This window comes from Hypomesus transpacificus, chromosome 1, assembly GCF_021917145.1.
Source record: "Hypomesus transpacificus isolate Combined female chromosome 1, fHypTra1, whole genome shotgun sequence".
In the NCBI taxonomy this organism is placed as follows: Eukaryota; Metazoa; Chordata; class Actinopteri; order Osmeriformes; family Osmeridae; genus Hypomesus; species Hypomesus transpacificus.
The window spans coordinates 1,363,873-1,387,969 of NC_061060.1; the positions used below are offsets into that span (position 1 = coordinate 1,363,873).

Consider the following 24,097-nt stretch of genomic DNA (forward strand, 5'->3'; position numbering starts at 1 on the left):
GATGATAATGCATGTGAGAAGGAGGGAGGGTCACAGGATTGATGAGGAAAAGATCTATCTTCCGTTGAAAAAAGATTGGAACAAAGATTTGGCTTGCAACTTACGAATCCTTCTTTTTTTTTTACCTTGCGTTGGGAATATATATTTTCTAAAACTGGTTGTTCCCATCCTTGATTGTGATTGGCTATATCGCGTTCCATGCCGTTGTAAAATCCAGCATAACCTCACAGGTTGTCCTCATAACATTCTTTAACATTCCATATTACTGCGCATTGAATATTTCAAATGGAAAAAGACGGCAAAGATGTCCATCTGGCTGTTGCGTGGCAACGATTTATGTAGGACTATACTTTGTTGTAGCGGAAGAATGACAGTTTATTATTAAACTATTTTGTTTCTAATTTTTATTGATGAAACCATATCAAATATTTGTAGTAACAGTTCCCGCTTCGCGTCGTGCCTAACAACTCCCCTTACCTGTTCTAAAATCAGCGTAAACCACGGCCTCTTGGGGCTTATTGCTTAATTTGGTGACACTTAACATTGTTTAAAAACAGTTTTGAAGTAGGACTAGTACTGAAGCATATTTAGCAACTGATAATACCGACATAATTACAGGTAAATTCCTATTAAAATGTTTATACTATAGGTATTGCTAGTTAATGTAACCTTAATTGTTATAAGAAATGATAATGATACGGGTCAGACAAGACAGCAACTGTTCTTTGTTTGTCGTCTCCAGGTTCGACCTGCTGGCTAACGGCGGAGCATCACTGACTGTCAGTTACGAGCGTGCTCCCTTTCCCACAATGCACCGCACGGTGTGGATCGCGTGGAACGTGCTCTACGTTCTGGACACGGTGGTGATGAAGAGAGACAAAAACGACATCCCTAGCTGCTACCTGACTGGCCTGGCCCGGCCCCGCCCCCTCCTCCTGGCCACGCCCCTCTCCACCTTCTACAGGAGCTCTCTGGAGGAGAGTCCCATCATCCCAGAGACCCAGGTCAGACAACTCCACCTGCTTCTAGAGTCACCACCAATATGATAAGCGGTTGGTTTGAACTGACCAGTAAGATCAGGAACAGGTTTGAACTGACTTACGTAAGCAAAAGGGCAACAAGGATATATTTTTTGTAGAGCAGAAAGTGGTTCAAGCTTGTTACTGTCTCGTTCAGACAACTTTATAACCTTGTTCGGACGGCTCAGTGTCTCATTCACGAGTGAATATCTTCCACGTTCAACTTACAAACACCTGCCTTCAAACCACAGGTGCTTCACGAGCAAGTGACCATCCCTGGAAGTGACCTTGACCTGGTGTACCTGAGTTCCCGGGCTCCTGGATACAAGCCCATCGTCAAGATCCTGCTGACTCAGGAGCGCCTGCCTTTCGGCCTGATGAAGGTTCACCTCATGGTGGCCGTGATGGGACGGCAGTTCCAGAAGTCCTTCCCAGCCTTCCCTGACCTCTCCTACACCTTCATCTGGGACAAGACGGACGCCTACAACCAGAAGGTCTACGGCCTGTCAGTGGCTGTGGGTGAGTTCCCTGGACAGCTGCCAGGAGATGTTGTGTAAACATCCTGTTGACGACGGCGGGGTGACCATGACGGGTGCTCAGCAGTGACCTGGGGTTGAATTCTCACTACCGAGTCTTATTACGGTTTCCTGTGAGACACCCTTTTAGTTTTCTGTAATAAGGTAGAGCAGGTGGTGAGGGGTATAGAACGCCCGAACTGCAGCATTTTTGAAGGCCATTGCTGCTTTTCTTTTATGCTGACTAAGTTCACATTTTTCTTTTTTTTCTTTTGCATATATAATTAGTCTTACTCAGAAGTATAGAACCCTTGAGTATTGAGTTTATGGCCGTGCCTTTACATATCCCAATTCTAAACAAGTCAATAACGTTCTTTACGACAACCCCTCCGTACATAAAGAGAGTGCATTATCCGTGATGCCTTTTTATACGGAAGCACATCATTCATCTCCCAGTTGTGCTGTGTGTGGAGCGGGCCTGAGACCGTCCCTGAGACCGTCCCTGGTCCCTGAGACCGTCCCTGAGACCGTCCCTGGTCCCTCAGACCGTCCCTGGTCCCTGAGTGGTGGGTGACCTCACTCCCTGTGTCTTGCCGGTGTTCGCAGTGTCGGTGGGTTACGAGTACGAGTCGTGTCTGGATGCCGTCCTGTGGGAGAAGAGGACGGCCGTGCTGCAAGGCTACGAGCTGGACGCCTCCAACATGGGGGGCTGGATGTTGGACAAACACCACATACTGGATGTTCAGAACGGTGAGACCCCCTCTTCAGCTACGTGTGTGTGTACCGTGTGTGTATACTGTGTGTGTGTGTGTGTGTGTGTGTGTGTGTGTGTGTGTGTGTGTGTGTACAAAGTGTGTGCGCATGCCTGCACACGCGTGTGTTCACATGCCAGGAAAGGCAGGTGGTCTTAAAGGGTTACAGGCAGGTGGTGTCTAACCTGAACTGCCGCAGTAAATACTTAACTGAAGATGAAATATGGTTCGTCATCCCATCTGCAGATAATAGAGGAGCGGTTTGAAGGGCCAATCATTCACAGTAACGACGAAGTAAATCAGTGTGACTGATGCTGGAGTACAGACCTCAGTGGGATCTCAGCTCTTCACTGTTTCAGCAAGACAATGGCCCTTCACTACTCTGAAGGGAAAGCACATATGCGAAATAAAAAATTTTACTTCTGAATTCGGCCGTTTACTTTCTTTGAAAACTTTTTTCTTTTCTCTCGCGGGGGTTAGATTGCTGCTAAAAGTGAATGTGTGCCTGTGAATCCGTTTTTTTTAACCTATTCTAATGTACATTGGAGAATTTAAATCTTAACTTTAAAACTTCCCTATTTGCCAAACAGACATACTACTGTACAATTGTGCACCAAAGGAACTATGGTAGCTAGCAGAAGGATGTTCCAATGCATCACCAGTGTACTGTTTACAGTTCTGTATCCTGGTATCTAACTCGTATTGAAGGGACATCTCTTACTGTATCCAAAGCAGGAAGCAGTTCACGTTTCCTTTTGTTGTATAATGTAGCAGAGACTTTATCCAAAGTGACAAATGGTACGGGGGGGTAGTCGAACCCCTAACCTCTTGATCTGCAGTCAAGCGCTGTAACCACCGAGCTAAACTTTCCCTTGTTTATCTGAGAAAACGGTTATTTTTAATTTTTGTTTTGCTTACCCGTTCATTAAACATTGAAAACACCTGACATTTAGCTGAACCAAATCTGTCAACCCGTCTAAGCCCACAAAGTTAGCAGAACGCAGAAGAGAACGGTGAGGAGTGTTCTAGACTGGCTGTGGAACCCGCTGCAGAATCCTTGTTTTATCCTACCTGTCTCCAGATCCCCTCTTCCCTCATCTCTCAGCCTTCAGAACAGCAGCTGCACAGCAGGGGGTACTGAGATGTAAGGCATTGTGATCAACAGATGTGTCGAGGCAGGGTCTATTTCATCTTGTGGATGTATCGTATGCAAATAGGTGCTGCGTCCTGCATTAGATTGAGCCGCGGCATGTCTTTGTCTTCGTCAAAAGACGAATAAAGTGGATTATACTTTGGGCAGAATTGTTTTGTCCAATTTCACTTTCTTTTCTTTTTTCTACCGGCAAGATAGACTTTATTGAAGGACACAGATGACATTCTGTGTGCAGCTGAAATGACGACACCACTGAATGCAGATTTCTAAAATTAGCCTCAATCTGAGTTGTTTAAATCTGGGCTGTCTGTGTCATTAAACATACTTCAAACATACCTCAAATCTGTCCCTCCCACTTAAGAATGTTTTAATTTCTTTTTTTACTCCCACCTCTTTGCTTATAAAAAAAAAGCAGTTCCACCCTCATTTGAAAACAAACCCACACCCCTAGTTTAAATCATTATTGTGATTAGCTATATAAGTGTAAGTGCTTGACTATATATGCCTCTCTGTACCTTTTCCCAGAGGCTGTCCTCAGTGTCCCACTAGCTTACATTGACACAAGTGTGTGAAATGTCTGCTTTGTGCTGGCTCAGCCAATGAAACAGGCCTGATAATCCAGCCTGCCAACTCTCTTCCCATACACCCCTACCATACCAGACAGACAAGATGAAGTCAGTAATGATTTGGGTTTGCAGCACTAATTTCAATATGTTTATTCAAGAATAAAACCAGTGAGCAGCAGCTATTAAAAAAGACTTTTCACGATGTGTGAGAGATATTGATTCTGCCTGGCTGTAGACTTGTTGTGTTTGAGAGAAAGGTGAAAAAAGGCCCCCAGCCCAGTCTTCTCCACACCTGTGTCCATGAGACTCTGCTCCATGTTCGCCTCATTCTTTCTTTCTGTAAGAGGACTCAGCTGTGATTTGGCTCAGTAGAGGTTTTTTATTGTTTAACCATCTCTCTCTCTCTATTTCACTTCCTACCTCTCCTCTCTCAATCTCTCCTCACCCTTCACTCTCTCGCCATCTCTACCTCTCCTCAATCTGTCTTTGTCTCTAAATCCCTCCCTCTTCTTATTCTCTACCCCTCCCACTCTCTCCATCTCCCTCTCTCCAACTCCCTCTCTCTCTTGATCTCTCTTCCTCTCTCTCTGTCTCCATCTCCCTCGTGCTCCCATTGTCCTGTCCTCTCACCTCTCCCTCTCCTCCCCTTCTGGAGGCTGTCGAGCTGGATGTTTTCAGACTGTTCCAGTGTGTGCCCCAGTCGTGTCCTGTCTACCCCCTGTCTTCTCTTGGTCTCCCTGCAGCCAGACGGCTCGCCTTCTGCTCAAACTACACTACTGACTCAGACGCACTTTCATTTCTCTCCACCTCTCTCTCTCTCTCTCCCTCTGTCTGTCTGTCACTTACAAAAGTTAGGAAGTGATCCACACTCTCAGGATGCCCTCATTCCAGCTCTCTTCTTCTTTTGTGTTCTGCACAACTGTGTTATGAGAGAGACACAGAGATGGGAGAGAGAAAGGGAGGAAAAGAAGGAGAGAGAGAGAGAGAGAGAGAGGTACTATTACCATATCTAACCATACATTTCCTCTAAATGGTGCAAATTCATAGATCAATTGAGTTAGATTTAAGGAAGTTATATAATTATTTGGCCCAGGGATTTCAAATGCTAAACGAGTGATGAATGCCTTCAGCATGCCAACTGAAGGTGCGTAGCTTTTAGAAAGGTCATGGTCATGGGTACACGCAGGTGTCAACTGTATGTGCTCCTCGCTTGTGTGGGGGAGAGAGAGAGAGGAGGTAACAATTTGGGAATACATCATCAGGGAGAAGGAGAGATGGAAGAGAGGGATTGTGTGTGGGTGAAGGAGAGAGAGAGAGAGCTAGGTTTATAGTGTATGTGCTGTGAATGCAGTATGCGTGGGGGAGGGAGAGAGTGAGAGAAAGAGAGGTAGAGTTTACTGTATAGCCTACATACTGTTTGTGAGTTCTCTGTGTGGGTGAGGAACAGGAAGAGAGGGTATTTACTGTAGTCCATAGTCTACATACTGTTTGTGAGGACCTTGTGCGTGGGTGAGAGAATGACGGGTGGAGAGGCTGAAACTGATTTGTGTGTTTGAATGCTGTACATTAGCCTTAATAGCTTACGGTAAGGCCTGTCTTCGTGAGGAAAACTGAGATTGAAATGTAAAGGGTGGTTAGCAAGGGCAGCGTGCCAAAACGACCTCATTATCAAATGGATATTTTTAGCTGAGACCTGACCTAACTTTCTCACTTGGAAGTTGGACTGCACACGATGGTTTTCTCAACTAGTCTTATTTGATACGCAGACGTGTAGGTTAGTGTTATCTCAAAAGTGTTGTTTGTTTGTCGTTGATTGCGAGTCGCGCTTTTAGCGATTTGATTGATTTGATCTGATTACATGCAGCAGTTATCGCTTAGTCGTGAGGAGCTGCTGGTTGCTCAGTCACGCTTGTGTTCAGTCACCCTGCGTTGTGGGTTTCACTAGCGGGGAAGAAGGATGTATCACACTTAAAAAAGCCCGAAGGTCGCGCATTTGACTGGCGGCAGGCAGGAAGCCACCCCAGAACCAATTCGTCTTTGTTAGCCGAGAATTAGCGATGCTCGTGGTTTTCAAAAGACGGATCGTTTGGGTTGTCCTGCCAAGAGCCTCCCCAAAGAATGTCTTCATTTGAGCTTGCCCTTCAATCAATTAATCAATGAGAGGAACCAATCAGAGAGATGGGCGATTGGCTCTGCGCGCTCGATGTCACATGCGTGGAGATTTGCGGTGACGTTGGGGCGATGTCTTGGGATCAGCGTCGCTTTAGCATTCGGCACTGTCATCGATCCGGTCATTACAACAGGGACTGCATTCAAACATGTTGCTGGATGTGAGAAATTAAATGCTCCCAGCATACATTTCACCCCTTTTGAAGTGACTTTTTCCCCCCCTCTCTCTTGGAGCACACAAACACACAAACAAGCGCCCAACTGACTGACAAAGTGAGCTATAGGAAAAAAGTCTTATTTGCAACCTACTTAAAAATTTATAAGTAATGACTCATGGAATGTGTCACTGTGGAGCTAAGTTCATGTTCCCTTGGTCTGGAGGGGGGGGACGACGACAATGTTCAGGATGAAATACTTAAACTCCTCATGGTGACTGTGGGGGGTGGAGGGGGGGGTTGGAGCAGAGGATTAGAAGGAAGTTCATATTATACAAAGTTCATACTTATCGATGAGTTACTACTACGAAGTAGGTCCTGACTGACAAAACACAACAGGGCAGACGTAATAGTAAAACACTATCAAATTCTATTGTGACCGTGGTACGATCTGGTACGAGCAGCAGGACGGACATGAGTGAATGCACCTCCTAAACAAACCTTCCACAGAATACACAGTCCCGCCAAGTCAATGCCAACCTCCCAGGCTAAACGCCTCATTTCCTGTTTGGCGTGTGTTCATTTCCCAGGGATTCTCTACAAAGGCAGCGGGGAGAACCAGTTCATCTCCCTCCAGCCCCCGGTAATTTCCACCATCATGGGGAACGGCCGGCGGCGCAGCATCTCCTGCCCCAGCTGCAACGGCCAGGCCCTGGGCAACAAGCTGCTGGCCCCCGTGGCTCTGGCCTGGGGCGTGGACGGAAGCCTGTACGTCGGAGACTTCAACTACATCCGCCGGATTTACCCGTCCGGAAACGTGACCAGTGTCATGGAGCTGAGGTTAGTGAGGATGTCTGGTCAGCTGGCTCTGAGGGGAAGGAGCCTCCTGTTTTACTTCCTGTATACGGATGTCAACGCAGAGCTGTTTTATAATTTTTGTATTTGTTTTTTGTTAATGCGACTGTAGCCGAGTTGATTTAGTAAAACTCGCTCCTTGGTACCCACCACCTGCTCCATCGGAATAGCTAGCTTTTGGTTGGCGTAGCTGGTGAAAGTGGTGTTTGTAAAGGGTGGTGGTAGCGTTTGTCAGAGGACCTGAGTTTGAGTACCAGTCCAGGGAAGGATCGGGAGGAAGTGACACTGACGAGCCAAGCGACCATCCCTTTACACGACCCAGAATCTGGGAACCATCTACTGTGGCATCCTCCACTTTTTGGTAGTTGAGCTTTAACACAAGTACAGAAATTGCGTTGAAACATGGTGGTGAAATAGCTTTCAAGGGTCTTTTTAAACTTTGAATCTGCGGTACTCATATCTCAGAGGGAGGTCGTAAAATTCATACTCAGACATTATAGAACGAGGGCTCAAATTGGCAAACACACAGACGTCACTATTATGGCATGGTTCCCCTATCTATCTCAATGATTAGATGAGATGTCCTGTCTTTACTGTGTAATGAGAGATGATTTACTTTACACTTGCCAAGTTCTGCTTCTTTCACTAATAAGCCTCATTTGGCCAACACTGGCAGACGAATGACACGGCAGATGTTGATTGAGTGTGAAACATTTCCTTCCAGAACCACTCTGAAACGTTTGTAAATCGTCATTTGCAAGTCGCAGTGGAAGTCATTTCCTATCCGTTGAGTTTGGTTAGGTGGCGTGCCCAGCTACATAATCAGCCTGTAAAGCAGCTGATTGAGACCTAGTTAGCCTCGTCCCTGATCTTGTTTTTTATTTGGGAATCGTACGAAAGGTGTGTCTACCACCCTGTGTAACCCTGGGTGGTAGACGGTATGGGACCACTTCTCCCTCTCAGATGATGAAACCTGAATGAGCTGCAGCCTAGGTACAGGCTCAATCCTCTGAATAATTCCAGGCTTAAATGTAAAAACATTCTTTATGAAATCGGGCACATTTGTATTATCAGATGTTCAGTTTCACAACCTCTCCTCGTGTTCCTGCCTTCGGTAATAAAAGTTATTATTTATCTGTTGCCTTGTATAACAAAAAGCAAAATCGATATTCCGATTTGTGGGGTGGGGGGATTCTCGCCAGTATTGGATTCCTGCGGTAGAAGGGTTTTAACACATGGTTTCTGTGAGTTATGAGAGATCCCTTCCCTGCTCCTAAAATCTTTAGGGCCCGCTACTTCAGATTGTGTTTTTCTTAAAAATGTTCAAAACATTTCTCACAAATGACTGATCCTTCTATGTGTCTCTCTCCCTCTTTCTCCCTCCTAAGGAATAAAGATTTTAGACACAGGTACAAGCATGGTTCTGAAGTGCATGCTGCCCTGCATCTCACTCCATGTATTAATGCTTCACCAGCTTATTCATGTTCATGCATGTCTTGTAATGGATACATGTATCAGCAGCTGTTACCCATGATGTTTGATCATCATTAGAGTTGTTTTTTTCTTTATCCTAATGTATTAGGAAGAGAGAATGATTATGCAAAATGTTCTCCAGAGCATAATTCAAGCATCCTGTTCACTCATAGTCATTATGTTGTTTAACTTTAGTACCACACCAGTGTTTTAATTTGAACTTAATTATTTATACTTTAACACACAAAACATTGGATCCCAAGTCTCAGGACGAATGACATTGAGTATCGTACCATTTAAATATGAGTACATTTAGTGAAGCTAAATAAAATTGGAAAGCCTGTTCACATTGAACACGGATGTGTCTTCATTGAGGCCTCCCTGGTTCGTACTGTGTCAGTACTATCCTGCTTCCTAGAGGATGTGGACTGATTCAATATGTTTTATTGTACCTGGCAGGTTTAATTGTAAGTGAAGTTGAGAAATGACAGCGTAATTGGCTTTGAAGCCAATGTGCACATGTATAATTCCAAGCTTGGGTGTGATTCTTCCTCCTAGCCTTGACGACACATCTGCTAATGTATTTTGAAGGAGACAGGCACATTTTGAGGCATTTTAAATGAATGCAAATAGGCATAACCTGATCAAATGCCATCAGTTGTTGACTGTTATTAACATAAACTCATCATTCCAGGAACTTCCAGAGGCTCCATCTCACCGAACAGTGATAATGATTGAGATGATCTGGCACATTTGAAAGTTGTCACCGGCGTTTCAAACCCTTTTGAGTCATATCCTGTTAAATTCACAGTTTTTCCTCCAGTCAATCTTCAGATTTTCAAACATCACCCTCATAATCCCGATGGGACATTCACAATAATAACATATACATTTTTCATCTTTTCTTTTCTCTTATATATGTTTTCTCTCAGCTCCCATTAACATTTCCAATGTCACATTTGCTGTCCGCGCAGTATCTTTTAATCTCCCGTCTTCAAACGTCGAGCTCCAACAGGACTGACGCTCTTGTTCTCTTTCCGACAGCAACAACCCCGCCCACCGCTACTACCTGGCCACTAACCCGGTAACGGGCCAGCTGTACATCTCAGACACCAACTCCAGGCACATCTACCGTCCCAAGGCGCTGGGCAGGGGGCGGGACCTGCAGCTGAACGGCGAGGTGGTGGCAGGGACTGGGGAGCACTGTCTTCCCTTTGACGAGAGCCACTGTGGAGACGGAGGCAAGGCTGTGGAGGCACTGCTCACTGGGCCCAAAGGTGGGGCTGCCCGCCTGCCCCCCCGAACCTGTCCACGCACACACACACCCCAACCTGTCCACACACACACACACATGCACGCACGCACACACACACACACGTACACCCCCCCCCCCAACCTGTCCACACACACATAAGTACACCCCCCCCCACTCTACATTCACTCACAGACACACACACATACGTACACACACCACTTTTTAAAAGTAACTTTAAAAAGTTAAATTAGGCTCTTCAATTTGTATAGGAGGATATTGTCTCCACAGTCCAGAGTGATGTGTGTCGGCTCTTAGAAACTCTGGGGAAGAAACTGTCTTTTCTCAGGAGTCTCTGGTTGATGAGCAACAGATTATTAGCTGAGCCGCTGGGTGCCAGATCTGAACGCCATCTTTAATGGGCTTGGCTTCAGCTGCATTTGAAAGGAGCTTTGAATGAAGGCAGTCTGGAAGAGTGGATATAACTGTGGAGTGGGAGGAGGAAGAGGTTGGCTCGGTTTTTCCCCGTCAGACATTTGCTGAACTCTGCTCAAATGGGACACGTTCTGTCTGAATTTCCCAGACTGTCAAACAGCCAGTCCCCTAGAATTCATGGTGAAATCCCCTGCCTTTTTAATGTTTTAGTAGAAAGCAATCTTCCAGACTAAGCCACAGGTCAAATATAACCACTCACCTCTCATGCCTGCTCTTAAAGATTTTATTCCAATAGAAATCATACTCTGGAGATGAAGAGAGGTAGGAAAAGCAAGCAGCCTCTGAAGCTATAAATGTCGTAAGAACAGAATGCTACAACACATGCTATAAGGCACATTACTTCTGATCAACCTCACTTGATGCAAAACAAAAATCATCAAAACAGTTCTAGTTTTTTTTCTCTCTCTCTCTGCCCGTTTTTAAAGTGGTTATTGAAAAAAAGCGAACCCAAGATCATGTGAGGCTTAATTGACTCCCTACAGGTGCTGGTCTCTTAACGAGTGGGGTGACATGGAGGGATGTGGGGTATGGTTGTGCTTGCTAATGTATTGTCCCCAGTGAGGGACAAACGACCACGGTAACTCACCAGAGGCTGAAACTTGGAACCCTCGACCGACACTCAATCAGTCCGCCGCCGTCACCATGGAAACTGCCTGTCGTTCACCCCTTTTCCGCTGAAATTGGACAAAGCCGTCAACCACCCCGCCCCTTCCCCGTCCATCCATTTCACAGATAGAGGAAAGATTGTTGATGATTGCAGGTGTCGAAGCTGCAATTTTCAAAACGCACCACTCATTGACACTGGACCTTTTTGAGGTCTGTTTTTAGAGTCAGTGCTTTTGTGAAGACTCAGTGCTGAAGTAGGGACACCAGGGACACTGTAGGGAGACTAGGGACACTGTAAGGAGACTAGGGACACTGTAGGGAGACTAGGGAACACTGTAGGGAGACCATGGACACTGTAGGGGGACTAGGGACACTGTAGGGAGGCCAGGGACACTGTAGGGAGGCCAGGGACACTGTAGGGAGACTAGGGACACTGTAGGAAGACTAGGGACACTGTAGGGAGACTAGGGACAGGGTAGGGAGGACAGGGACACTGTAGGGAGACTAGGGACACTGTAGGGAGACTAGGGACACTGTAGGGAGACTAGGGACAGGGTAGGGAGACCAGGGACACTGTAGGGAGACTAGGGACACTGTAGGGAGACCAGGGACAGGGTAGGGAGACCAGGGACACGGTAGGGAGACCAGGGACACTGTAGGGAGACTAGGGACACTGTAGGGAGACCAGGGACAGGGTAGGGAGACCAGGGACACGGTAGGGAGACCAGGGACACTGTAAGGAGACCAGGGACAGGGTAGGGAGACCAGGGACAGGGTAGGGAGACCAGGGACACTGTAGGGAGACCAGGGACACTGTAGGGAGACCAGGGACACTGTAGGGAGACCAGGGACACTGTAGGGAGACTAGGGACATTGTAAGGAAAGACAGCCTTTCCCACTTCTCCTTCACAAATTATTTAGGAGCCGAAAAGCAGGATATGAATTATTGATGGGTGCATTCTGCAGTGACCTGAATAATGGGAAGCCAAACTCAACACATGTATTCATCGTGTTATGTCCATTGAGTCATGCAGTGAGGAACCTTCGCATCAGCTGCGTCTGTCTGTTGTCACTTCTGTTGGCTCACATTGTTTAACTCCCCTCCCCCTCTTTCCTCTTTTTCAACAGGCATCGCCGTGGACAAAAATGGGTTGATATACTTTGTGGACGGCACCACAATCCGTAAGGTCGACCAGAACGGCATCATCTCCACGATCCTGGGGTCCAACGACCTCACCTCCGCGCGCCCTCTCACCTGCGACATCAGCATGGACATTAATCAGGTGACTTGTCATATTTCCAGATTCCCATCAAAGCATCTCCGCTCCATCTGTGCTGTTGTTAAACGACCTCCTTCAGCCTGCCTTCCTCCTCCGCTGTCTTTGAGTCATCAAAAAATCCATGAAGAATAAAGCAGCTAATGGAACTGCAAACCGGTTCTTAGAATAAGGACTTCACCAGTTCTTAGAATGAGGACTTGGAGCTTTCACTGAAAATCATTTACAGTCACGACATCCCCAGCTTCCATCGTCTCTGTGATGTGGATGTCAAATTGAGGATTGTTGCTCGGCCAACATGAAAATGAAGCCAGGCCTTTGATGAGGTTGCATAAATGGACCACTCCAACGCTGCTCCATTAAAGCCTTATGAAACCAAGACACTGACTCAGTATAACGCTGGTTTCCTCTTTTCAATCATTTATAGCCTTCTCTAACACTCCATTGACATACAGACCAATCTCTCACGCATTACAAAATGAATAATGAAGAAAATAAAAACGAAGAAAAGCTTTTATCTTATTAAAATGGATGCACAGCCATTTACTCCACAGTGTATTTAGGGAATGTCTGAGTGGTGTATATGTGAAGTGAATAGGGATTGAGAGTCAGATTCCCCTTGGGGGAAAGGGCCCCCCTCCTACCAGCTCAGTAGCATTTTGGACCTGACTGGCCGTGTTCATTAGCCATTATCAGCCTCCCTACAGCTTCTACACAACCTCGAACCGAAGAAAGCCGAAGGATTAAGCATGTCGCGTTTTGTTAATTAAGGCATTTCAATGGTGTAAACCGACACAGGCGTGTTTTTGGCCAGACCATATGATCCCCAGGCAGAGAAGCCCATTAATAAGGCAGACTGGCAGGCTCACTGCCTGGCACACAGCGCTCCAGTGAACGCGGCGTGTCGCCTGAAGGGCTACTCTTATTATTATTCACTTCCTGGAGAAATTACACATTCAGTTCAGTTTGTCTTGGACGGTAGTTATCTGTAGCAGCTGCATTATTTTGTCACTTATGTCATTTCTCATTGAATCCTTCTGATAGCATGTCAGCTTTGACACGTCACGTGGCGTGGCAGTGCCCTCAGTGTATGAACGAATTACCTGGATCTTTTCAAAGGCAGAATATCCTCGGAAGGAAACAAAATCTTCAATGATTTAAGTCTGTTATGATTACTGCAGAGGAAGTGAAGCACAGATTAAAGTTAAACAGAAAAGGCAATTGTTGCTGTGGGTTTATGCAGCGCTGCCAGTTCAAGGATCTATTGAATAAGTGGCCGTATGTTATTTAAGATAGTATAGATCATGATATCAAGATCATGCTGCATGTCTTATTTTGATCTTTCCCTCTCTCTCCCTGCCTTTCCTGTCACACTTCACTTAAATACTGTCCAATAAAGAATGACAAATGGTAACAACAAAAAATAATAAACGCTGTTTGAATGTGCAGGTGATCTTGGAGTGGCCCACAGACCTAGCCGTCAGCCCGATGGACAACTCTGTGTTCGTGCTCGACAACAACATCGTGCTCCGCATCACAGAGAGTGGCCAGGTGAGTATTGCAGCGGGCCGGCCCGTGCACTGTCCGCTGGCCGCCATGGACCGCGGCCTCGCCGGGGGTCAGAGGGCGGCACTGACCCCGCTGGAGTCTGCCGTGGCCATCGCCGTGTCCTACCACGGTGCGCTGTTCATCGCCGAAACGGACGAGAGGAAGTTCAGCCGCATCCGGAAGGTGTCGGACGACGGCGAGATCACCCACCTGGCCGGGGCGCCGACCGACTGCGACTGCAAGAACGACAACAACTGCGACTGTTACCAGACGGGTGACGGCTACGCCAAAGACGCCCGGCTGAACGGGCCGTCCTCCATGGTGGTCGCCCCCGACGACACCCTCTACGTAGCCGACCTCGGCAACATCCGTATCCGTGCGATCAGTGGGCGGGGCCCGACGCTGGTGCCCAGCGGGGGCGTCTACGAGGTGGCGTCCCCAGACGCCCAGGAGCTGTACGTGTTTGACGTTAACGGGACTCACCAGCACACGGCCAGCCTGCTCACGGGCGACCTCACCTACACCTTCGGCTACAGCACCGAGGGCGACGTCACCGCCGTCACCGACAGCAACGGGAACACCCTGCGGGTCCGCCGAGACCCCAACCGCATGCCCGTACGCATCGTCGCCCCCGACAACCAGGTCATCTGGATCACCATGGGAACCAACGGAGGGCTGAAGACTCTGACGACCCAGGGGCAGGAGCTGGTGCTCCTCACTTACCATGGCAACAACGGCCTGCTGGCGACCAAGACATCGGAAATTGGCTGGACCACCTTCTATGAGTAAGGCTGTGGGGTTGTGTTGGGTCTGAGAAAAAGAACTAACAATCATTTCTCACCCAGTTATATTTAGCAAATCGGATACTCACTCTTTAGAGTTGTTAGTTTCTAAGCTTATTGTGATAAATACTAATAATCATAATCAAAATAAGAATTAAATAATCATAATTAATAATCATATATAATTGTACAATACAAAACATATAATAATACAATAATAAATGACATGTTAATAAGAGAGTGTTTGATTTGAATGTTCTGGGAACCTTGTCATAAGTGACAGTTCCTGTGACATGCTGGTGCCGTCTGTCCCTGACTCATCGGTCCTCTCTCCAGCTATGACAGCGAGGGGCGTCTGATGAACGTGACTTTCCCCTCCGGAGTGGTGAGCAACCTCTACACTGACATCTTCAGCGCTCTGACGGTGGACATCGAGAGCTCTCTAACCGACGAGGAGCTGAGCATCACCACCAACGCTTCCTCCATCCGGGCCTTCTACACACTGGCTCAGGGTAGGTCTCCCCGAACCCTCCCCTCCATCCTGCTCAGGGTAGGTCTCTCCCAGCCCTCCCCTCCATCCTGCTCAGGGTAGACCTCTCCCAGCCCTCCCCTCCATCCTGCTCAGGGTAGACCTCTCCCAGCTCTCCCCTCCATGCCGTTCCCCTGGTCACCTCCCTCCCATAGACTCCCATTCAAGTTGGACTTAGGTTTTGTCAGGTTCTCTGCTCTGCGCCCCTAGTCACCTCACAGCTCAGGCAGCACCTGCGAAGGTGGTTGTTTGTCATCGTCCCTGGGGTCACAGGAGCAATGTTGAGTAAGCTTAAGCAGTGCATCATCGTAGGCGGTTTGACAGGGTAAATGATTATGCCCTCAACGTCTGGGGTGAATGTCAGGGGTGAGTAGCAGCCTTGAGATGTTTACGCGGCGTCAGGGAGTTGAGGACGACACTTCTTCATCCGTAACATTTTACTGCTTCTCACGGCAGGCGATTTGTTTGATCATCTGTTCGAGCAGCGTTGCTCCATCACAATAACAATGCCCAGTATTGTGAGTTATGAGCCTGAGCTTTCTCTGTGTCTTCAGACCAGTGTAGGAGCAGTTACCAGGTGGGTTACGATAACTCTCTGAGGGTGACCTACGCCAACGGCATGGACACCCACTACCAGACAGAGCCTCACATCCTGTCGGGCGCCGCCAACCCCACCGTGGCCCGGAGGAACATGAGCTTGCCAGGCGATAGCGGGCAGAATCTGGTGGAGTGGCGATTCCGCAAGGAGCAGGCCCGGGGCAAAGTCATCGTGTTCGGACGCAAGCTGAGAGTGAGTCTGAGTCATCCAACTACTTATTTTTTTATTTTGTATTTATTGTACTCTTTTCAAATCTGATGCATCTGTTTGCTATTGCTGTGGACTGTGTGTATGTTTTTGTTAAGTGTGTGAGAGGAGCAATCAAAATAAGTGATAAATGTTAGCTTCTTCAGCAAACCCCCGTTTTTTATGTTACCGCTGCTCCTCTCAATTCGACATATAAATTTACGGTTTACGTTATGAACTTAACATGGGTACTTACTTTCCCTTCACAGCAATTTTCGCCTCCAACAAAATTTAGGGGTGTTTGATTTAAGAGCACCTGAGCAATTGCCAGAGTGTCTCTCAGTTTAATGAAGCTCTTGGAGGAGCTGTTAATCTCTCACTGACTGCCAGGGAGCAGCAATCACACTAAACACACCTCTAAGAGGTCACAAGACAAAACAAGCTACAGGCCTGCCTCAGTGACACTTTGTTTGTCGTCGTCCCCCCTCCCCTAATGTTTGTTTCTGTTTCCGGTCTGGGCCCGACCCCAAACGACGCCCGTCATGCGAGCAGGTAAACGGCCGGAACATTCTGTCGGTTGATTACGACCGCACTCTGAGAACGGAGAAGATCTACGACGACCACAGGAAGTTCCTGCTGAAGATCATGTACGACGGCGCGGGGCACCCTGTGCTGTGGCAGCCCAGCAGCAAGCTGCTCCCGGTCAACGTGAGCCGAAGCAGCAGCGGACAGATCAGCGCCCTGCAGAGAGGCCCCACCACAGAAAGGGTCGAGTACGACGCACAAGGACGCCTGGTGTCGCGAGTGTTTGCGGACGGCAAGACCTGGAGCTACACTTACCTGGAAAAGGTGAGGGCCGGTCGGTGGATTACAGCCGAGTGATTTTCAAAGGGGTCCGTGAATCAACACTCAGCCAAGCACTTCGCTCAAAACAGAATGTGTCAACGGGTGAAAGATGTGGTGCTAAAGTGCACCCACTGTAACTTTAAAGAGTGCGCTATCACCCAGCGTTCAGATGTGGATAGGGGTGTGCATTATTTAGAGCAGGCCATTCAGACACACTTTCATTCCTTCAGTCGTTTTTCAGTCCCACTCTTCACTTCCTCTCTCTTTCTCTTTCCCAGACACAAACACACAGACAGGCGCAAACATATAACCTACTCTTTTACTCTTTTACTTCTTCATTACTTAAAATACCATCCAAACATCTGCCAGCGTGCCAGGACAGTGTCTAATAGCTCGTCAGTCTCTCTCTCTCCCCTCTCTCTCTCTCTCTCTTTCTCTCTCTCTCTCTCTTTCTTTCTCTCTCTTTCACTCTCTCTCTCTCACTCTCTCTATCTCTCAGCACTTGGCCCTTGTGCTCATTGCGTGACCGTAAAATGCCATGTCAACATTGTTAACATGGGGCACACTGAGAGCTCTGGGATCTAGCCTCGGTGACAACGCATGACTGGCCAGGAGACTTTCACAGGATGGGTGGCAAACCACTGGAAGCACTTCTGGAGACCAAAGTGCTTATTATGAATGAATGGAAAACGTCTCCCAAGAACAGTATACACACTCTTATCAGGTCTGATGTATTTGAGATGCAGCCTTTGGCTCTCTTAAATAGCCAATAAATGTCACTTTAGAAGAGAAACACTGACTTAAGTTAAACATTTAATTCTCTAACAAGTATTTAAGTTGTGTATACATGTATATTTGAACCCTGGCGTTTTGAATTTCAAGTATAAAACAACATTGCTGTACATTTCCTGTATTACCAAACAAGAGAGCGTTCTGTTCACATGTAACCATCACCACAATATCAGAAATGAGCATACACACCTATTTCTGAAACGTCAGTGCTCCTTTGATGGCACCTAAACCCTAACCCTACTAATCCCTAATTCTCTCTCCTACCTCCCCCTCTTACCTCCCCCTCTTACCTCCCCCTCTTACCTCCCCCTCTTACCTCCCCCCTTACCTCCCCCTCTTACCTCCCCCTCTTACCTTCCCCCCTACCTCCCCCACTTACCTCCTCCTCTTACCTTCCCCCCTACCTCCCCCCTTACCTCCCCCTCTTACCTCCCCCCCCCACCCCCACCTCCCCTCCAGTCCATGGTTCTGCTGCTGCACAGCCAGCGCCAGTACATCTTCGACTTTGACTCCCTGGACCGCCTGTCAGCAGTCACCATGCCCAGCGTGGCGCGCTACACCATGCAGACCATCCGCTCGGTGGGCTACTACCGCAACGTCTACCACCCGCCCGAGAGCAACGCCTCGGTCGCCGTGGACTACAGCGAGGACGGACTCCTCCTGCGCGTGGCCCACCTCGGCACCGGCCGGCGCGTTCTGTACAAGTACCGCCGTCAGAACAAGCTGTGGGAGGTTCTGTACGACAGCACACGGGTCAGCTTCACGTACGACGAGACGGCAGGCGTCCTGAAGACTGTGAACCTGCAGAGCGAAGGCTTCATCTGCTCCATCCGCTACCGGCAGGTGGGGCCGCTGGTGGACAGACAGATCTTCCGCTTCAGTGAGGACGGGATGGTGAACGCCCGCTTCGACTACACGTACGACGGCAGCCTGAGGGTCACCAGCGTTCAGGGCGTTATCAACGAGACCCCTCTGCCCATCGACCTCTATCAGTTCGACGATATCTCCGGGAAGGTCGAACAGTTCGGGAAGTTCGGCGTCATCTATTACGACATCAACCAGATCATCTCGACAGCGGTCATGACCTACACCAAGCACTTTGACGCCCACGGACGCATCAAGGAGATCCAGTACGAGATCTTCCGCTCGCTCATGTACTGGATCACGTTCCAGTACGACGACGTGGGCCGGGTCACCAAGCGAGAGATCAAGATCGGCCCGTTCGCCAACACCACCAAGTACGGCTACGAGTACGACGTGGACGGCCAGCTGCAGACCGTGTTCCTGAATGACAAGGTCACGTGGCGCTACACCTACGACCTGAATGGCAACCTCCATCTGCTGAACCCCGGGAACAGCGCACGCCTTCTGCCTCTGCGCTACGACCTGCGGGACCGGCTCACCCGTCTGGGAGACGTCCAGTACCGGATGGACGAAGACGGATTCCTCCGCCAGCGAGGGTCTGAGATCTTCGAGTATAACTCCAAGGGCCTCCTGGTTCGCGTCTACAGCAAAGGCAACGGCTGGACCATCCAGTACCGCTACGACGGGCTGGGCCGGAGAGTGTCCACCAAAACCAGCCTGGGACAGCACCTGCAGTACTTCTATGCCGACCTGAGCTACCCGAGCCGGATCACGCATGTCTACAACCACTCTTCGTCGGAGATCACCTCGCTCTACTACGACCTGCAGGGTCACCAGTTCGCCATGGAGATCAGCAGTGGGGAGGAGTTCTATATCGCCTGCGACAACACCGGCACTCCTCTGGCCGTGTTCACCAGTAACGGGCTCCTGGTCAAACAGGTCCAATACACCGCATACGGGGAAGTGTACTTTGACTCCAACCCAGACTTCCAGCTGGTTCTGGGCTTCCACGGAGGCCTCTATGATCCTCTGACCAAGCTGTTGCATTTCGGGGAGCGAGACTATGACATCATGCCCGGCAGGTGGACCGTCCCTGACATCACCACCTGGAAACGAGTGGGCAAGGAACCCGGACCTTTCAACCTGTACATGTTCAGAAATAACAACCCTATCAGCAAGGTGCATGAGCTCAGAGAGTATGTTTCAGGTAAGGCCTCGTTAGCTGTGATGAGTCACCAGCACAATGTTTGTGATGCCAGAGAATTTCAAACTGATTTGTTTTTTTACCTCTGCATGTTTTTACAACTGAACTTTTAACAATGTTTTGCCCTTTCAGATGTAAATAGCTGGCTGGTGACTTTTGGATTCCATCTGCACAACACCATCCCTGGATTTCCTGTACCGAAATTTGATCTAACCCTCCCCTCCTACGAACTGACTAAAAGTCAACTTTGGGATGATCTGCCGGTTAGTAATAATCAGGAAACATACATGACTCCTGTGTTTCTACTGATTGTGCTACATGAAGAATATCAGGTGCATTATCAAAGACCTTAGGTTATTTTAATAGTTGAAACCAAACTTTTAACAAGTGATAACACACACATGCATTTCTTGGAGATAACATAGTCAAGAATGTTTTTTCCCTAAAATAACTTTCTCTTAGATCGATATTTTGCTGTAACCACTTATTTTTAATTGGATTACAATTTATCCCATATTATAGCACCTCAGATTTAATTGGAGAACATTGCAGATAAACAAGTAGTGGGCTCTATCTATTTTATAGTTCAGTTTTTATTTTATTTCGTTTTTTACTGTCTAGCAATGTGTGGTCGTTTTCTACTGTTAATCATTTTGGACATCTTACAAAGGTGTCAAGACTTAACTGTGATGTCACTGACCCTCAATGCAAGGTTTTCAGACAAAGAAAAAAATCGATATTAGTCACAAACACAGCTTGAAAACACCATCCTCATCCAAGAAAGGAAAACACAGCTTTCTGCCTAAAAGGAGTCCTGATGCACCGTGTTTGTTAACGCGCCTCTGCCCTCTCTCCACAGTCCATCTCTGGGGTCCAACAGGAAGTCACCCGACAGGCAAAAGCCCTTCTCTCGTTCGAGCGACTACCAGAAGTCCATATCAGCCCAGGTCGCCGAGGGGAGAAATCTTGGCTGTGGTTCTCCACGGCCCGGTCGCCCATCGGCAGAGCGGTCATGTTCGCTATCTACAAGGGAAGCGCCCACACCCACACGCTCAACGTGGCCAACGAGGACTGCATCAAGGTGGCCACCATCCTCAACAACGCCTTCTACCTGGAGGAGCTTCACTTCACGGTGGAGGGCCGCGACACGCATTACTTCGTCAAACCGGGTCTGCCTGACGGCGACCTGGCTGCGTTGCACCTCACCAGCGGCCACAAGACCCTGGAGAACGGCGTCAACGTCAGCGTGTCTCAGTCCACCGCCGTCGTCGACGGCCGGACCCGCCGCTTTGCGGACGTGGAGGTGCGCCGCGGGCCGCTGGCTCTCCACGTGCGCTACGGCTCCACGGTGGACGAGGAGAAGGGCCGCGTGGTGGAGCTGGCTCGCCAGAGGGCGCTGGTGAGGGCCTGGGCCAGGGAACAGCAGCGCGTACGGGACGGGGAGGAAGGCATCCGTCCGTGGACGGAGGGGGAGAAGAGACAGCTTCTGAGCAGCGGGAAGGTGCTGGGCTACGACGGCTACTACGTGCTCTCTATCGAGCAGTACCCTGAGCTGGCCGACAGCGCCAACAACATTCACTTCCTTCGTCAGAGTGAAATTGGGAAGAGGTAACGAACTCTGGAGCATGCGCTGCCCGCAGACACCGATGCGGCGACTCGGAAGGAGGATCAGTGGTTGAACGAGAGCGGTTGTGCCGCGGGCGAAGGCGTCTATGTGACTGTGTCCAGTGAGGTGTGTGTGTGTGTATTTTGTATATGGAACGGGAAAGCAATGCTGTGCATTGTTTAGCAAAGACTACAGAGTTCCTGTATGACTACTACAAGGCTTAATATGGCAGTGACATGACAGTTCACTCTGTAGCCCAAGGGGACACGAATGGACTCCTGATAAAGGAGACTGAAGACATAGGTGGATTTTCCGGGAAAAGTTAAGTATTTAGGTGTTCGTTCTTTTTACGAAAAAAAAATACAGTCTTTTAAGTTGTACACTTAAAAGAACATATTTAAGGAAGAAATGAAATGTTTACATTATGCATATATCTGCACTTCTCTGGAAATATAATAATGTAGGTCTGTGAGAGGTACCACATATTTGTCTTAATTCAGTAAGCTTGATTTTGAGGGTTGGTGTCACTAAGGACATTGAGTCTTGATGCTATGAATTTAAGAAACACTGCATAGGCTACAACAAATTTTCCTTTGAATTAAAAAAAAACAAAACATAACTCACTTAATTTGTATGCCCAATGTATCTCTTTTGTTAATGAGAAATTGTCTGGATCCTTGTAATCAAGGACATTTTAAATGATCTCATCACCCAGAGACAGAAGTTCAGATACAACACAGTATGTTTCATGCAGAGCACAGGGACACCATGTTTTGTAAGTTATTCAAGTGCGAGTGTGTGTTATTTTGCTTTTGTTCGTTTTATTTTTATTTTTTTATAAAAATATATATATAAGAATACTGAAGAACCATCCATTATTAGTCAGGAAAGCAGTAATTTTGTTTGTGTTTTTACGTTACAAATAAAACATACAAGACTGATTAGTTTACCTTTCATTTGTGATCACCTAAATCTGCATTGTAGATATACGTAGTGGGAAGTAAAACTAGAGTTTTTGCCTGAAATGTGTTGAGACCCTCATAAGATGAGGAAGAAGGTATGAGATATAATCTCCAAGAACCCAGCACATACAAACTAAGTACCGTGGACAGTTCTGTAAGATTTTTATGTCAGAAAACATTCTGAAGAACTGTTTCCTTTAAACTCTAAATATGCTTATCACATGCGCTTGGCTTCCTGTCTGATGAATGATTGATTAACACAAATATTTCATAACCCCCATATCACACAAACGTGTTTGATGTCCTTATATAGAACCCATATGTATATTGTTAGTGGTTATTACCATTGCTTGTGTTTTGTATCATGAATGCACTTCTAGATTAAAGTCATAATTTTTTTCATTGTTTTTTCTTAGAGGATCCCAGTGTGGAATTATGATTTTTGTTTTTCAGAAAAACCCTTTTATAAATGAAAGGGGAGTGTGTGTTGTTTTATAATAAGTCTCTCCTACAGGTTCAGGATGTAGGAAAATAACATGTTTACTTTTACTAATGTGTCTTTTGAAAAATGCTCTGCATGACCAAATCCAAAAATTGTTACTTAAAATTATTAAGACAACGTCATCAAATTTATGAAGCTACTGAAGCAGAATTCTTTGAAGTCAGCGGCTTGAAGCTGTTTTGAGTTAAAATGCTTAAATTGTGACTGAACCGATTTGCAAACCTGTATTTCAGTCAGGACTAGTTCCTAAAAGAGGGCCTATCCTCATAATCCCAGGGTTTCGCGCTATAAGCTTCTCTGTGGAACATTTCCCACAGAACTTTTAATTACATTTGAGGTTGTAGTAATTGCTTCCACTCCCTAATGTCATTACCCGTTGATCAAAGACCAACAGTTTATATCAGATGACAGAATACAAACTGTCATTGTGCTGTCATCAGCCTAATCCAACGTTGTCACCTCTGAAGTATTCCCTGACTGGGACATTCAGTAGGAGCTCTGTTTGTTAGTGGAAACCCCCTAGATTTTAGTCAGATAAGTACTTGATCCACAGAATTTATCATATTAGAGCATCTACATTTATTTGTATTTGTATTTTTTTTTCATATAGTTTTCTAACCAGCACTCTGATGCTCTCTAGTGGTATTAGTTTGAAAACCTTCAGAGAAGAGAGGAATTTAGAGGTCTCTCTTCTCTGCATCACAGACTAGTGATAAGAGACAGGTATGATCTGTGCACAGGCAGGACAGGGTGCCCTGAGGACCAGGGTTGGCAACTACTGCCCTAAACAATGAAACTGATTTATTTTATGATTTAACAGCAGCCCAAAACCTAAGTAATCCAGTCTCACAGTGCCACACTATCACCACACAAGATATAGAATCAAACAGACACAACATCAAACCATTACAGCTCTGGACATGTTAGTGAACATCAGAGAGAATAGCTGAACTGTCCTAGAACTGACATCACCAAAATTATCATCAATGTAGTTCATCCTAACGACTGCAGTTTCACACTGTGACCACAGCTGACACCTTCAAAGCAACAGCAGATTTGATCACAACACTGAGACTCGGCCTACTTCAAAAGGCGGTAGAAAAGCAATGGCACGACTTTACAAAAACATCAAAGACTGGCAGCATCATGCAATAAGCATATCATAGGAACGTGAAAGACGCCAATGTTCTGAAATTCTATTGATCTGACTTGCGTTCATTACGGACACAAACACAAAGGTAGACACACTTGGAATCAGAAGTCATTCATGAGGCACCGTTAGAGATCGTTCCGCACAATAGAATGTGCCACCTATTGATTTGAATAAAGACCACAGGATATGACAAGGTGTATAGTGGATGCATGGTTCACTGCCATCAAGGTTTTTTCGA

The 24,097-nt window shown here is 47.2% G+C and overlaps 1 protein-coding gene across 1 annotated transcript in view; it reads left to right on the forward strand.

Moving 5' to 3' along the window:
- Nucleotides 1-22,549, forward strand: part of si:dkey-237h12.3 (teneurin-3) — a 99,958-nt gene extending 77,409 nt beyond the window's left edge. The window contains exons 17-30 of the mRNA XM_047021795.1: nucleotides 743-1,004; nucleotides 1,271-1,538; nucleotides 2,141-2,284; nucleotides 6,920-7,169; nucleotides 8,573-8,593; nucleotides 9,702-9,934; nucleotides 12,139-12,293; nucleotides 13,737-14,620; nucleotides 14,954-15,129; nucleotides 15,701-15,936; nucleotides 16,483-16,779; nucleotides 18,028-19,639; nucleotides 19,769-19,899; nucleotides 20,496-22,549. Coding sequence (XP_046877751.1) covers nucleotides 743-1,004; nucleotides 1,271-1,538; nucleotides 2,141-2,284; nucleotides 6,920-7,169; nucleotides 8,573-8,593; nucleotides 9,702-9,934; nucleotides 12,139-12,293; nucleotides 13,737-14,620; nucleotides 14,954-15,129; nucleotides 15,701-15,936; nucleotides 16,483-16,779; nucleotides 18,028-19,639; nucleotides 19,769-19,899; nucleotides 20,496-21,248 — 5,422 coding nt within the window. The 3' untranslated portion in view covers nucleotides 21,249-22,549. The remainder of the gene's footprint in view (nucleotides 1-742; nucleotides 1,005-1,270; nucleotides 1,539-2,140; nucleotides 2,285-6,919; nucleotides 7,170-8,572; nucleotides 8,594-9,701; nucleotides 9,935-12,138; nucleotides 12,294-13,736; nucleotides 14,621-14,953; nucleotides 15,130-15,700; nucleotides 15,937-16,482; nucleotides 16,780-18,027; nucleotides 19,640-19,768; nucleotides 19,900-20,495) is intronic.
- The last annotated feature ends 1,548 nt before the right edge of the window (nucleotides 22,550-24,097 follow it).